This window comes from Gekko japonicus, unplaced genomic scaffold (assembly GCF_001447785.1).
Source record: "Gekko japonicus isolate JY-2015 unplaced genomic scaffold, Gekko_japonicus_V1.1 scaffold40, whole genome shotgun sequence".
Lineage (NCBI taxonomy): Eukaryota > Metazoa > Chordata > Lepidosauria > Squamata > Gekkonidae > Gekko > Gekko japonicus.
Window position 1 is genome coordinate 1,343,592 of NW_015172554.1, and position 14,794 is coordinate 1,358,385.

General features: G+C 41.8%; 1 protein-coding gene across 1 annotated transcript in view; it reads right to left on the bottom strand.

The window, feature by feature from the left end:
* EHMT1 (euchromatic histone-lysine N-methyltransferase 1) overlaps positions 1 to 14,794 on the bottom strand; it is a 162,924-nt gene that overhangs the window by 70,646 nt on the left and 77,484 nt on the right. The window contains exon 2 of the mRNA XM_015421172.1: positions 2,630 to 2,717. Coding sequence (XP_015276658.1) covers positions 2,630 to 2,717 — 88 coding nt within the window. The remainder of the gene's footprint in view (positions 1 to 2,629; positions 2,718 to 14,794) is intronic.

Sequence of the window (14,794 nt, forward strand, 5' to 3'; positions counted from 1 at the left end):
CCCAAACGTCTGGCAAGTGCCTTCATTACTGACATTTAGCTGCCGAGGCAAAGGTGATGTAATTTCGTCAAGCACTTGGTCGAGCTGCCGTGGTGTTTGCATTTCATTTCTGTTCTTTCACATTTTTTCCCCTTATTGATCGGTTTGATTAAATTTTTGTAAAATTTTTACTTATGGTTGATGGTTTTCTCAATATGTTCTCAAACATTCTCAATATGTTCTCAAAATTCTGATGTGGGAAACAGAGAGATTAAAATTTAATTTTATGAAGGGAGGCCCCCAAGCAAATTTTAATCAAGATACAATAAAATGTTTGCCCACAGCTTCACTCACAAGGCGGTGAAAAATGTTCTCATTGTTTTTTCATCTCTCCTCTAGTTCGCCCCCCCCCCCCACAGCAGTCTGTAAATGCACAGATCTGTATAGAATGTTGCGCTCTGTAACTGAGAATTCATTAAATGCTAGACGGCAGCAAACGTATTAGGGAGCCGACCATAAGTAGGTCAGCTTGCGTAGCACAACATACTTCTAGCCCTGAACAACTGTCTACAGAACACAATGCCTTATCAAGAACACAAAAGTTGGCCATCCCTGTTCTGTTTCTGTACAAGGACTAATTCTAGATTCTGATCTGAGGAAAATACTAAAACAAATGGACATGAACATTATTCCAAACAGGGCATCTTTCTTTTAGCCTTATGACTTCAGATACTTTTAGGGAAAGTTCCCTTCAATAAAAGGTCAAATTTCAGATGAGAGGCATGCACTGTCCATCCCTAAGTCAATTCCTTCAATTCATTAAAACTGCAGGGGAAACAAAAGTCAGTACATGTTCCAAACACATTTTGAAACTCCAAAACTTAACCAGTTTCATTTGGAATTTTTTCCTGCACTGAAAGTATGAACCACACCAACACAACATACTTTGTATTAATCTAAAACAAGATAACATCCAGCTGTTATTTCCTTAGAATGGTAGACAACAACTTAACATTTTCAGGATGGCAGAGAAAATAAGCATTCTGATCCGTAAGGGACAATGAAGGTAGGTAGTTTAGGGCTTGTATAGAACAGTAGCTTTCCTAGGACCAAAATCACATGTAGATTGTAAAAACAGGAAGGCTGCACATTAACTCGCCTGTTAATCAATTAACCTGCCTCTTCAATCAATTTAGAAGTCTGGAACAACAATATTTAGAATGGCTTTATTTTCATAGAATATAAAACTAATACTTATGTGCATTTAGAACTATCTTTCTATTAAAGCAGCACATGTGAATTCAGCATAGACTGCATGGCAGCCAAGCGCAACAGTCTCTTCCTTCCCACTTAAAAGCTTTTCTTGCAGCAACCACTGGATCCTATCAACTTCAAATCTTTTAAAAGAAATGGAGAGTACATCTTTTCCCAAAAAGAGAATTAGGTCTGCACCATAAAAATGTGACAGCTGGGTAGACAGAACAAATCAAGCGATGGAAGAACTGGTCAAATCAAGGGACCACTGCAAGGCACATCCAATCCTTAATCAAGTGGACACTGGAAATGATCAAGGACAATTATACCAAAGACAGACAAAAGGAATGGAAATCATTTCTGGAATGATAGCATATGGCACAATTCAGTCCATTTATTGTAAATAGCAATACTGTCTTACAATACAAAAACCATCCTATGCATTAAAAGAACAGATCATTCACATCTGCTCATCAGCTCTATGATTCAACCCCTTGCTCTGAACAAACTGAGAATGAACCCCAGGAGCATAGGGCTCTGTCTTGCACAAAGAAACCTGGGCGACTAGGGACAGGCCTTTTCAGTGGTGGTGACTCTTACCCAAGAGGTTTACCGGGATTTTAAGTATCAAGCAAAGAGTCTTCTGTTTCATCTAGCTTTAGTTAAATTGGTTCTGCTCTCATGGTTTATTTATTTATTTATTTATTTATTTATTTTATACCCTGCCCTCCCCGCGTGCGGGCTCAAACCATTGTGCTCAAACCATTCTGTAAAGTGCTCTGTGATTCAGTTGTTATTTGGAATCTGTTTAGACTAAATCATTTCTACTAATATTATCATTTATATTATCCTACTGCAAATATGAAATTATTTTATAAAACTTATCAGCCATTACATCACTTAAATTTTATTGCTGCATCCACTACCTGAAGACAGAGTGAACTAAAAGCTTTTTTGAGATTTGCAGATCACAAACAGAGACAATAACTTACAACTTAGAGGGTATGAACTTATAAAAGAAAAAAGGATACATTTTTGGTATTTCGTAAGCCACAGAATCTTCTGGAAGATGATGCTGAAGCTATGTGAACACTACATAACCTTCTCTGAACACTTTGGACCAAGAACTGAGCACAAGCATAACATAGTCTCATTTGGCTTTACCGGAATGGCACACTGAGCTCCTTGCCAAGCATCCACAGCATATCAAGACAGCAAAATCTTTCAAGATGTTTTTGAAGAACAATGAGGGAACCTGTGTTTACACTTTTCAAAACTTCACTGCTCACAAGTAGCTTCACTGAAACCCTTACAGCCTTGCCAAAAACACTCTGTTGGCTGCACAGCAATTCCACTGACCGGGAAACTGCAATCTGGCACTGAAAGACGTACTCACCTTCCTCCTTATTGTTGGTGATATCTTTCAGCAGCTCAGCCTTCATGCAGTTCTCTCTTCTGGTCTCTCCTTTACCCAGCAGAGCTCGCTAAATGGGACATAAACAATCACCATAACCAAAGATTCTTTCATATACAGTTTCATACATTTATTTAAAACCTTTTATACTGCTTTTCCAAAGCTCAAAGTGGCAAAAAAAACCAGAACAGTAAATCAATCAAATGACTTTTGCACCTTTTCCCAAAACTTAGGAGAAAGGTAGCTTGTCATATCTCCTCTGGAAGAATATTCCAAAGTTTAGGAGCCATCACCAAAAGAGCCCTGCCTATAGTTATTACCATAATCACCACGGAAAATGATGCCACACAGCAAGCAGCACACAGGAAGAGCCCTGCTGGACCTGACCAGTGGTCCATCTAGTCCAGCATACTGTTTCACACATGACTGACCAGTGGCCCTTCGGGGCAACAAGCGCACAATGGCCTCCGGGTTCTCTTAACTCTCCATAGCCAACTCTCCTCCATAAATCTGTCTACCCCCCTCTTAAAGCTATCTCCACTCATGGCTATCACGGCCTCCACAGACAGCAAATGTTTAATTACATGTTCAGTGAAGAAGCATTTCCTTTGGTCTGTCATGCACCTCTTGCCACAATCTTAATTGGTGTCTGAGTTCATATGAAGTGAGGCATATATAAAAGTTAAATGAACAAGACACGCTACTGAATAGGCTGTGCTTTAATTCTCAGACCAGAGCCAAGACTCTTGGGCAAATAGTATACAACAGGTCACAAAGAGGGGTTTTGACCTTGGGGTATAGAACTAGAGATGTGAAGGCGGGGGGGGGGGTTGGGGGGGCTCCCCCCCATTTCCCCCCAAGGCCTTTTTGTCAGTTTTTCCAATGGAAAATTTGGGGGAACACTGGAAAAAAACTCCTATGAAATATTTTCTCTTTTAGAATAAATAAAATGCTACTTAAGGTTTTTCACACACAGCATGTATAGCATGAAAATCACTACTTTCCAATGGAAACTTTGGGAAATTTTAGAGAGCACTAAAAAAAACAAAAAACTTATTCTGTAGTCATACAACTTTTTGTTTAAATGTACTTAATTTTGCAAACAATAAATATGCTGTAATGAGTTTAACGATAATACATTATTAAAGAGTTCAGCATTTTCAATGTTACAAAGTTTAGCTTACTATCCAAATATGCTGGTAGTTCTACCTATTGTGACTCTGTAAGACAGTATGTGTCCAAATAAGATGCTTTCTTTTTCTTTTTAACCACAAGATTTGTTTTCTGCCTTCAATTTTTTCTTTTTCCTACCTCTCAGATGGTAAAATTAAAGCTGTGTGTACTACAGTAGCATAGGGTATGGCAGTGCAGCTCTTTCTCTAGTACTGTCAATACTGGCAATTTTTCTCATACGAAATTAAGATATTTTTAAAATCCCTAAATACACCAAATACAGCCATTTTGGTCTGCCATAGAACCACTAGGTTCAAATCCAGCAGCCCCTTGGAGGCCAACCAGATTTACAGGGTATGAGCTTTCGAAGTCAATGCTCTGAAAATTTTGGTGGTGGACTTGAATCTAGCTGGAAGTACTGCATATATTTAAATTTCCCCCAAAATTTCTGCTCCCTGGGGGGGGGGGGGAGAACAGAGGGAACCCCCCACCCCAGCTTCAAAATTTCCAGAAATTTTACATCTCCATATGGAACAGCTGGGTGCCCTTGAGCAAACTGCTACCTTTCAACCCAGCGTATCTATATCACAGGACTGTTGCAAGAATAAAATTGGACAGATGCATGTCTGCTACCATGATGACGCCCTCGAAAAAGGTTGGCATAGAAAATGCATGGCATAGCAGAGTCTAACTTCCACCCAACTTAGGCACCCCAAGGTGGCAAACAACCAAAACAATGTTAAATTACATATAAATACATATATTAATTAAAACAATTAAAAGCAACATATAAACACAGAGATACACAGAGAGGAGAACCAATGAGACAGAGGGAATGGTATACAAAATAAAAAACAACTTCACTTGCTGAGAGAAGAGGATGATAGAGGGAGAAAAACTCTCCCTTGGGAGAGAGTTCCAGAGTTGGGGTTGCCCTCCGTCTACACTCAAGTGGCGGGGGCAGCTGAAACAGGGCCTCTGAAGACAAACAAGACTAATTGGGTAGGTTCATATGGGAGTAGGCAAACTGTCAGGTATGCTGGCTGCAAGCTGCATAGGGCTTTAAAGATCAATACCAGCATCTTGAACTGGGCCCAAAAGCAAACTGGTAGGTGAAACTAGACCAGAGCGATATGAACCCTATGACCCAATGCAGCCAACGTTCCGGCTGCCAACAGTAACGACAGTCCTCAAGGTCAGTCCCACATAGATTGCACTGCACTAGTCTAATCTAAATGTTACCGGGGCGTACATCACCGTGGCCAAGATCGCTCCTGTCCAGGGATGGCCACAGCTGGCTTACCACCCAAAGCTGATGAAAGGCACCCTGGCCACCAATGCTATCTGTTTATCCAACAGGAGGTCTGGGCCCAGCAACACCACTAAGCAGGGGGAGTGCAACCCCATCCAGAACAGGAGAGGTCCTGATTCCTGTGTCAACCTCCTCGCCCACAGTAGTACCTCTGTTTTGTTAAGATTAAGTTTCAGCCTTCAGGCACTGGTTCAGTTTCCACAACCTCCCAGGAAATGTGCTGGAACTACTGCAGGCTAGTAGGATAACTGGCATCCTTTTGGTACTGTAAGGATGTAACATCTCAGATCTAAATGCACTGTGTTATTTTAACAGCACAGAACAGGCCATGGTTTAGAGACAGAGCATGTGCTTTGCATGATGAAGTTCCAGGTTCATGCAGTGACCTGTCTAATTAAAGGTGGGAAGTATTTGGAAAAATCTGTCTCTGCTTGAGACCTTGCAGAGCTGCTACCAGTAAGAGGGGTCACTGGTTTGACTGGGTACAATAACAGGATCCATAACTCAGTGCAAGCATAACATACTTAGGCAGCAGAGCTAGCAACACCTCTCTCAGCTAGATATCCTGAAGAACTGCTGGGTTCCACAGGTTGACAACCAGATGTGTGAAGGAACTCTTGCAGATCCAGCACGTGTTGATTTCAATCCCTTTGAGCTTTAATTACCAGAAAAGATCAATAAGCATTCTCTGCACTGTTCATGGTCTTTACATACCCACAGCAGCTCTCCCAATGTACTAATAAATTACACTCAAAGACTTGGGGGGGGGAAGAGGCAAAATTTTCCAATGCTTTATTATTCCATGGACATATTTCTAAAGATTGTTTCATCAAATTAAGAACAATGAATGGATGCCTTTGCCAATGCAATATGAAGTAAGCTTGGCAGTTTCAAAGTTGTAATTAATGTTTTTCAGGTGATGATCCCTAGGAACTGTGCTAGAGAAAATATGTTTTATTGACTTGTCAATAGAGCGCAGGAGGGTAAAACTAAAAATACATATAATTTAAACAAATTAAGTTATAAATTAACCCAATCAAAACCAGAGCTAAAATTCTTATTCAAATATGTCACTGTTGCATGGTGGACAGATATTGTAATCACCTATCACCAGTCTTGTTTGTAACTAACGTGAATGGTTAAATTCTGTTGAAATAATTGAGTGGACAGCCACGTCTAAGGCAAATCATACAGAATTCTTTTGACTGTGCTAAAATTAGGAAAAATAGGGAAGGCACTGAAGTAATTGACACAGTAAGGGAAGTATATGCTATTCTGAAGATATTTTTACTAACATTATCCTAATTCTGATTGTGTGCATGCACACAAAAGCTCATACCTTGAATAAACCTTTGTTGGTCTTAAAGGAACTACTGGACTCGAAAATTTGTTCTACTACTTCACACCAACATGGCTGCCAACCTGGATGTATTATTCTAATACAATATGTTTGCAATATGTTTGAACATTTATATCACACGCAGTTTTGTGCCCCTATTCAAATATTTCGGTTCCAGTATTTGTTGCTACTGGGACATAAAATTAACATGAGATATTTTAAAATATGTTTACTAAATATGCCAAAACCAAACATGCTAAATCAGTTTACATTGTACTTAGGGGACTGGATAATTTTCCAGAACATGTTCTGGAAAAATTCTCATCTCTAATTTTTCCAGGAAACCTACCTCACTGATTACATTGGGGAAGAGGTTCTGGCAGCCACTTTAACTCAATTAGCATGCCAGCTGTGTTCTGGAAACTGGCTGTCCCACACCACAATTCCCAAGAAAACTGAGCAGTCACACACTATACCATATGCAACACCACACCCAACAAACCTACATTACCAAAACATTCTCTAAGAGCTTCCCTGATACCCTTGGATGTGTTTCAGGCTTCCCAAGCTGGCGAATCTGCAACTAACAATCCAGGAATACCTGGCTGTGAGAGAAGACAGAATCACTGGGGCTGGGCTTTATGCAAGCCTACACAAAGTGGGCCTATCAACTGAAGGTCAAAACAACTGATACTCCAACAGATAAGAGCCTCCAGCTGCCTAGAATACTTAAATGGGATTTGAACCGTCATGACATCCATAGGACGTCGGCCACCTCACACCAGAGTTGCTATTAAAATTTCACTTAAAATGAAAAAAAGGGTATTTTTGTGTGTGCGCTTGTGAGCCTGGAAGTCATGGTGACTTCTGGCAACCCCTAGTGTGGCTGGACATTTCAGAGAGGTGGCTTTGATATTATCTGTCTCTGCATCCAGCCCTGGTATTCCTTGGAGTTTACCCTTCCAAGTACTTGCCAGGGTTGGCCCAGCTTAGATTCTGGGATCTGACAAGATCGGGCTAGCCTGGAGTATCCAAATCAGGACACTTAAAATGAAATTTGAACCCAGTCTCAGGGGTGGGGTGGGGTGTTCTTCAAGCAAATAATTTGAGGAAAGCTGAATGTATTTCAGCGCCAAGCAAAATTTCAACAGTTGCCATGCATCTAATCTTATATGTCTGTGATTGCCCATATACCAATGTAGCCAAGAGTCATCAAAGAACCAACTTGTGTCATGGATGGTAGAGGACTGGTGCTGATGGTACCAGCAGAATTTAAACATCAGAGAAAGCATCAAATCAGATCCAGCTGAAAAGGCAGAAAATAACTGTTCTGCAAGTACCTTCATCACCAACATGGGAGGAAAAATACATCATCAATGATATTCTGCAGAACTTTGCTTGGATTCTCTTCTAAGACGCTGGTCTTTAACTAGTATGTTGGGACACTCAGGTGTGTCATACACCCCGATCTATGTAGGGTCGCACCAGTGTCATTGCTATCGTTTCTGGTTGTTTAGGTTTCTTTTTCTTTCCTTTTCTTTTTAAAAGACAAAGTCAAGGAGAAATCTGATGCAGACAGAATTATTTCTACATTCAAATAGCTATATGTAAGAGGAACTTGGAGCAGCTGCAGATTGTTACACAGAGATCAGAAAAGCTACACCTGCCAAAATTCTCATTTCTAGAAGAACGTTTGCATCTGACTGCTATATAAAGAATAAGATGGAAAGAAAGGTTAGAGAAAAGCAAAAGCAAGTCCCATGTTAGGGGAGGGGTCCATGGTTCTATACTAGAGCTCATTCTTTACATGCATCAAGTCCTAGGTTAAATCCCTGACGTCTCCAGTTAAAAGATCTGGGGTAGCTGGCAATGGGGAAAAACTCTTCTCTACCTGGTACCTTAGAGGGCTGCTGTCAGACAATACTATGATAGAGGGGCCAGTTTTCTGACAGCTGCAGGTTGAACTTATAAAGGAGGCACTGATTTTTCTTTTAAAAAAAAATCCCATTTCTATTGACTAAATTTCAAGGCTGATCAATTAAAACCTGAACTTCGTGCCTCACCCTATACCCTGAATATGACAGAGCACTGGGCCCTTTATGACTCCGGAAACCCCAAACCCAATGATACTGAGGAATATGCCTGATATTTCTCCTAACCTGAAGTATAATTTGGAGCGCTTATGCCCTTAATGCAGGTAAAAATTGAAGCGACCCAACTCAGGCTAAATCTTCATGTGTTCTTCCCATTTAGATCCACGGTGCATTTGTAAGTGCTTTTTTAATTATTTATTAAAACCTAATATATTGGTCAGACATTGCAAAACCTGGAATGGAGCTGCTGTAGTGAGGAAAAGGTGCTATCGTATTAAAAACACTTGAGGGTGCAGCAGCCATAGAAAAAGGTGTGTTTTAATGACATGGGATCTAGTTCTGAAGGCTGCTATTTAAGTTGCCATAAGATTCCTTTAAGTCTTGCCACAACGGAGAAATGTAACTACTCCTCTAGAAGTTGTCACCCTAGAGAAAGCTGGTTCATTTTTTAAAAGCAGCACATTTTTAAAATATACTTTTAAAAGCGTATTCATTTGAAGTAACAGATATGAAATTTGCCTGCAAAGATTTTTTACCTTTATATTTTCTCTGTTTGCCACAATATCCTTTCTGTAAGGTCCAAAGCCCACTATTACAGCAGCAAATCTAGTCTACCCAGTTGCAAAGCAAAAAAGCTGGAATTCAACCAATGAGACTAGAACACTTAGTACTCATAACAGCATAATAGGTACAGTTAAATTAAGTATGTACATCTGAAAGGCAGTTTCGAGGAGTTGGGGGGTGACAGGAACGGGAAAGAGGATTCACTTCATGCCCTGTCGACCAGCTAAAATAGCAACTAGGGTAAATCCAACTGTTCGACCAACAGAGTGCAGATATGCTTCCAGTGGTCACGCAGATCCAAAAGATTTAAAGCACATTTCGTGATTACAAAAAGAATCCCAACGTCTGCCCATCACCCATGGAACTACTAGAGGAGATCTATGGATGTACACAGGAACAAGTGCATTGCTCTCAGCAACTGCCACACAAGCATGGTCTGGTTCTGGCTGGCCTGACCCCTTCACCACTGGCTGTGTCTTCCAGTAAGTGTGACTACTTCCTTACCAACCACTATGTAGCTTCTGTTCCAAGAAAATTCAGCTTTGTTGCCAAGAGGTCCCCCCTTTATTACTCTTGAAAAAATGTCTACCAGCTTGCTTAGCCATATGCCTGGGACAAACCACACAGCAACAAAACAGAAGAGGAGCAAGCAGTGATTCCTGGAGACCAAGGAGAAAGGAGCATCTTTAAAATCAGTGAGCGACACCTCATTATCGTCTTTCATGCAGGCTGACTTCACTGAATTTCAGTAAATATCCAGATGCATACTGAAACAATTTGCTTCTGAGGGTGACAAAAGTTTGGTTCACACACAGATCTGTCCAGCTTCACTCCTTTGTGCACCTGGAATCACATGCAGACAGGTAACACATGAAATTGCAATTCTTTTGGAGACTGCACAGATACACTCAGCAGCAACATCTGTGGTTATAGAAGCTCCAGAACTGCAGCTGTCAAGAAGTATCAGCATGTTGCAGATCTATACAATACCTGTCCCCTTTCAATCACACTCAGGAAGAACCAGGATTGATCACGTGGAGAAGTTCTTGTGGACTCTTGACCGTGAGTCAACAGACTGGCATTTTAAAAAGGCAATGGATATTTAATGTAAACTTAGACATAAGATTCAGCTCTGGGGGGAAAATAACCATCTTCCCTTTCCCAGAAAGAAACAAGTGCTGCTATCAATACTTAGAACACAAACCAGTGTTCTTTTGGTTAAGTCAAAAGGCCCACATGACTCCTGCTACCAACCAGTAGAAATCATAAAGAAACAACTGCACTCAACACGAGCATAAGGAAAAGGACAAACAAGCCTCTTCTTCCAAATTTATGCCCATGGAGAATGTATTTCCTCAGCATCACCAGCCACTCTATAAAAGAGGACCCTATTTTATCTGAAAGAGGTGCTTTCTAAATTAAACCTTAACATTAGCCTCAGTGAAAAGACTCCATCCATGTCTGTCTGATCGCTGCAGTTCCATGTCCTGGGAATTTGACAGACCCCTTCTAACTAAATCAAGTTTTATCTAAGACTGGGAAATAGAATTCCAAATTCAGTAGCCTGCATATCCAGGGGCCTGAGTCTCTCTTAGCTATGGTCTCTTGCTGGGACATGATTGCAGCTGCACAGCAGGCCTGGAAGACGAAGCAAACCATAACTAGCCTTTCATTTTCAGAATTCTCATTCCAGATTCTAGATGCTTTCAAAAGAGAATTCACAGTGTGAGCAAAGCTTCTTACTCAAGCTGGCTATCACCAGCACCACACAAAAGGCTATCCTATCCCTCTTAAGACTTTTCGTCAGCCATGCATACATTGGGAGCATCATTTACAGCCATTCATCCAAAGGTCCTTTTTTATAGTCACCTTTCCCCCCCTAACATATTCTTTCCACTATCAGACAAGAGCCAAACCCCAACAGCAGTGTTACCATGCCTCTTTGTCCTGTAGGGAGAAGGGGAGGACGACAAAACCAAACCAAACCCTAGGCAAGTTTGGAAGGATCCAGGAGGCTACAGTCACAGGACTGCTACCCTGCATCCACAGTCTGACCTCCATGAATTGCCAAGGATTCAACCTCCCCTTCTTCTTGATCAGAAATACCAACTGCATCCATGTTTTCAGTCTGAAGGTTATTCACAGGGAAAAAGAGCCATGAAGAACCCTACACTCAACCCCACAAATGACACACACACACTTTCACAATCCCTCACAAATCAAGTAACATTCTCCACTTCCTTCCAGCACACACCCCAAGCCCACCCAAACGTGTTCCCAGCAACTCTGTTGCAAGTGTCAGTACCTCCATTTTCCCCCCTTAAATGCAAGGAAAACTTCCCTTTTGCTCACACTCCACCATGCCCCAATCTGTCGGCTCCTGATTGGCAGAGAAATCTTATACCCAACCCTCCCAAGCAGAGAAATGTCTGCTTTAACAGCACTCCCAACAAAAGCCAACTGCCAAGCAAAGACTGCTTCAGAATAAAAGTCTCTCACTCGCTCTTTTCCCCCCTCTTTCCTGCAGCCGTCTGTCTCCATTCTCCTGCCTACAACAGAGTGATTATTAATCGTCAGGCAGTGAAGAGTCTTCACAAAGGTTAGGCACCAGAACCAATACAGCATTATACACACATTACAGACACACGTCTTCAAGAGAGGAGAAATCACTGCATCTTTTTTTTCCCCCAAAAAAAGAAACCAACCAGTGCTGATGAGGCCCATTTGAAAGGGCTTTTTCAAGGAGAAGGGGAAGAGAAGATGGCAATCCAAAGGCTAAAAAACGAAGAGCAAATTTCCTTCCCACCTCTGCGTGCCAGCCACCCCTGCGACTTGAGAACTAGGAAAGAATGCTCAAGATCCCCAAAAGCCAAAGGCATGGTTTGAAGGCAAGCAGATGCTGAGCTGGATCTTTAAGTACAAGCGCTTGGAAAAAAAATCAGTACAGGAACAACCAGCTCCATCAGGTTCTAATGAGGACACAGAAAGGCAGCAGCAGCAGCAGCAGCACGTGCATTTTGCTATCATGGCACATCTTTCCTAGGCCTTCTCTTCTCCTCCCTCCCCCCACTCCCACAGGACCAGACAGTTGCATCAGAACCAGGTTGCCTGTATGTAGGCAAGGAGAGGCTTAATACCCAGGCATGGCAGCAATCTGTCTTGGCTTGTAGAATTTACTGTATGGAAGAAATAGTGAACCTGAAAAAATGCTGCCTTCTTTTAGCCCAAATAGATCAACCCATGGGCAAGACATAAATCAAGGGAAGGTTTAACCTCCAGTTGCACAGGGCATTGTAGAAAATTCTATTCTGCATCCTGCTAGAGCAGTATCGGCAGCACTGATCTGTATTCACAAGAAGGACAAAAGCAACAGAAGAATGGTTCCAAATGGCCTAGAAAACACCCACAACTGCAAGCTTCAGAACTCATTACCCATTCCTTCCTCTGGCCTGCAATATCCTCCTCTCCTCAATACTTCTCCTGGGTCAGCTGCCTTGCCCAGACTCAACGCCACACTTCCCAGCCCACCGCCCACCTTAATCGCACACACAAACCCTCCAAAGATTTGCTTCATCGTCAAAGCAATTGTTCACTTACCGTATAAAGACAGCCAAAGCTTGCAATACGTACCGGAGCCAAGACTGGTAGGCAAGCTCTTAACAATATGATGCAACTTCAGCAGCTGAACAGTCAAACAAAACGGCACCCTCTGTGCCCTGATCGAAAAAATTTAAAATATAACCTCCCTAAACATTGGCGTGGAAGGGAGATGAAAAAGGAAAATCAAGGGAGCAAAGCGTTTCTACCACCATTATTAACAAAATACTTATTAAAACTAGTTTCAGAGAGAAGGTTTGGATAAGCATCTGGAGAGCTGAGCCCCAGCAGCATTCCACACGAAGGGTGCCCAAAATAATCTTGCAAAGGGAGGCTACCGTTTCCCCAGACTGTTCTCAAACTCAGGCCATTTCCTTGCAGGCCTATAGTAACTGAGCAAGCTATGGCCTGAAGTTCTCTTCTCTTGTTCTCAGGTGAGAGCTTCTTTTGTTCAAAGTTTAGCAAGCATTTCAGGAGGATGGTTTATCTAGGTGACTGTCCTTTTCTCCTGCAAATGATGCTTGCTCTCTTCTTTCAATCTCCCTTACCTCTTGCAATTATACAGTGATCCTCCCAAAAAGGAAGGACAAGATATCAAAATATAATAACAGCCAAAAGCCCATCAACAAGGTTTTTTAAAACAGCTATTACGACTACTGAAAAATCCCATACCCAAATCTCAAAATCAGAAAGATCACCTTTCATAGGTGCATTATTCAGAACTACCATCTTTTGTTCTGACCACCCTGGGGGACTAGGGGGGAGACAGCCAGAGGGGAAGGGAATCCAAGGTCTAAGGCTGCTATCCTAAGCACACTTACCTGAAAGCAAGTCTCACTGAAATAAATGGGACTTACTTATGTGTAAACATGCTTAGGATCAGAATGCCTGCCTGGCAAACTAGCATCATGCACAGTATAGGCTGCACTCTCTTGATGGCAGGAAACTGTCCATTTTGGAAAGATCACACCCCTAGAAGACCTATAAGAGTAACAAGAATAACATGTTATGAAGAGCTGAGGTCAAGCAAATCAGATCATTTAGCTCAAAGAAGTTCCAAAGTAGATACATTTTTCGTCTCAGCTTTTCTAGTTTGTCCTCTCGTAAATCAGAAAACCCTCTTCAACCCAAATAATCAGAACCACCCTTCACAATCCAAGCTTCAGATCAGGACTGAGATGGTGAAAAAGACAAGACAGACAGAAAATGGCCCTCATCCCCCGCCCCCAAGATGTGTTTCTGATGGTGGTGTGCAAAAGGTGTCATCCAAATTGATATCAGACCCTCTTCCAATTCAAAATGAAGCACAGCCAGTGAATTAAAGAAAAAAAGGCTGAAAAGGGGGAATTAGTAGCATGAGGACAAGAAATAGACAGAGAAAGAAACAGCTCTTAAGGGCCTACCCATTGCCAAGAAACAATAAAGCTTTGCTCCTTTTTGGAAAAGCTTAAAAAAAAAAAAAAAGGCAACACAGTCAGCAGCCCAATCCTATAAGGGCAGCAGGTCCTCTAAAGCTCTCAGACAAAAGCCTACAAGGCCTTGTCCCAGAAGTCTGGTTTCTGCTCTGTCATGGGGATGGAGCCTGGCCTTTTCCTTCCATCCCCAAAATTGCTCTGAATTAGATCATCTCGCTCACATCACCTCCCCCTACAGGCTGCTTCTGAGCATGCTCAGCTCAGCCGTGCACTGCCATTTCATAACTGCATTGTTTACAGACACACAACGACCTGCCATTTTTTGACAGTAAAATAGAAGCTGGTATTTGCAACATGATGAGCCTTTACGTTCATTTCACAGCCCTGTCCAGGCACAGCTCTCTCCTTACAGCTAGGAAGAGAATTCAAGTCCCTGTTTGGAAAGACAAAAAAAGCTTAGGTGGGGGTTTGGGGGAGGGTTCTTGTATTTTTTTTTTAAGGAGGACAAGAGCAGCCAGAATGCATTTCAGGTGCAAACCTACTGCCTTAAAAAAATTCAGTCAATTTGGAAGCATGAGCTGCAGTCCTTCTCTTGAAAGAAGTTATCCAGGTGGCATTTCCTTTTGTGGCTCAGATGCCTTCCACTGGTGGGGA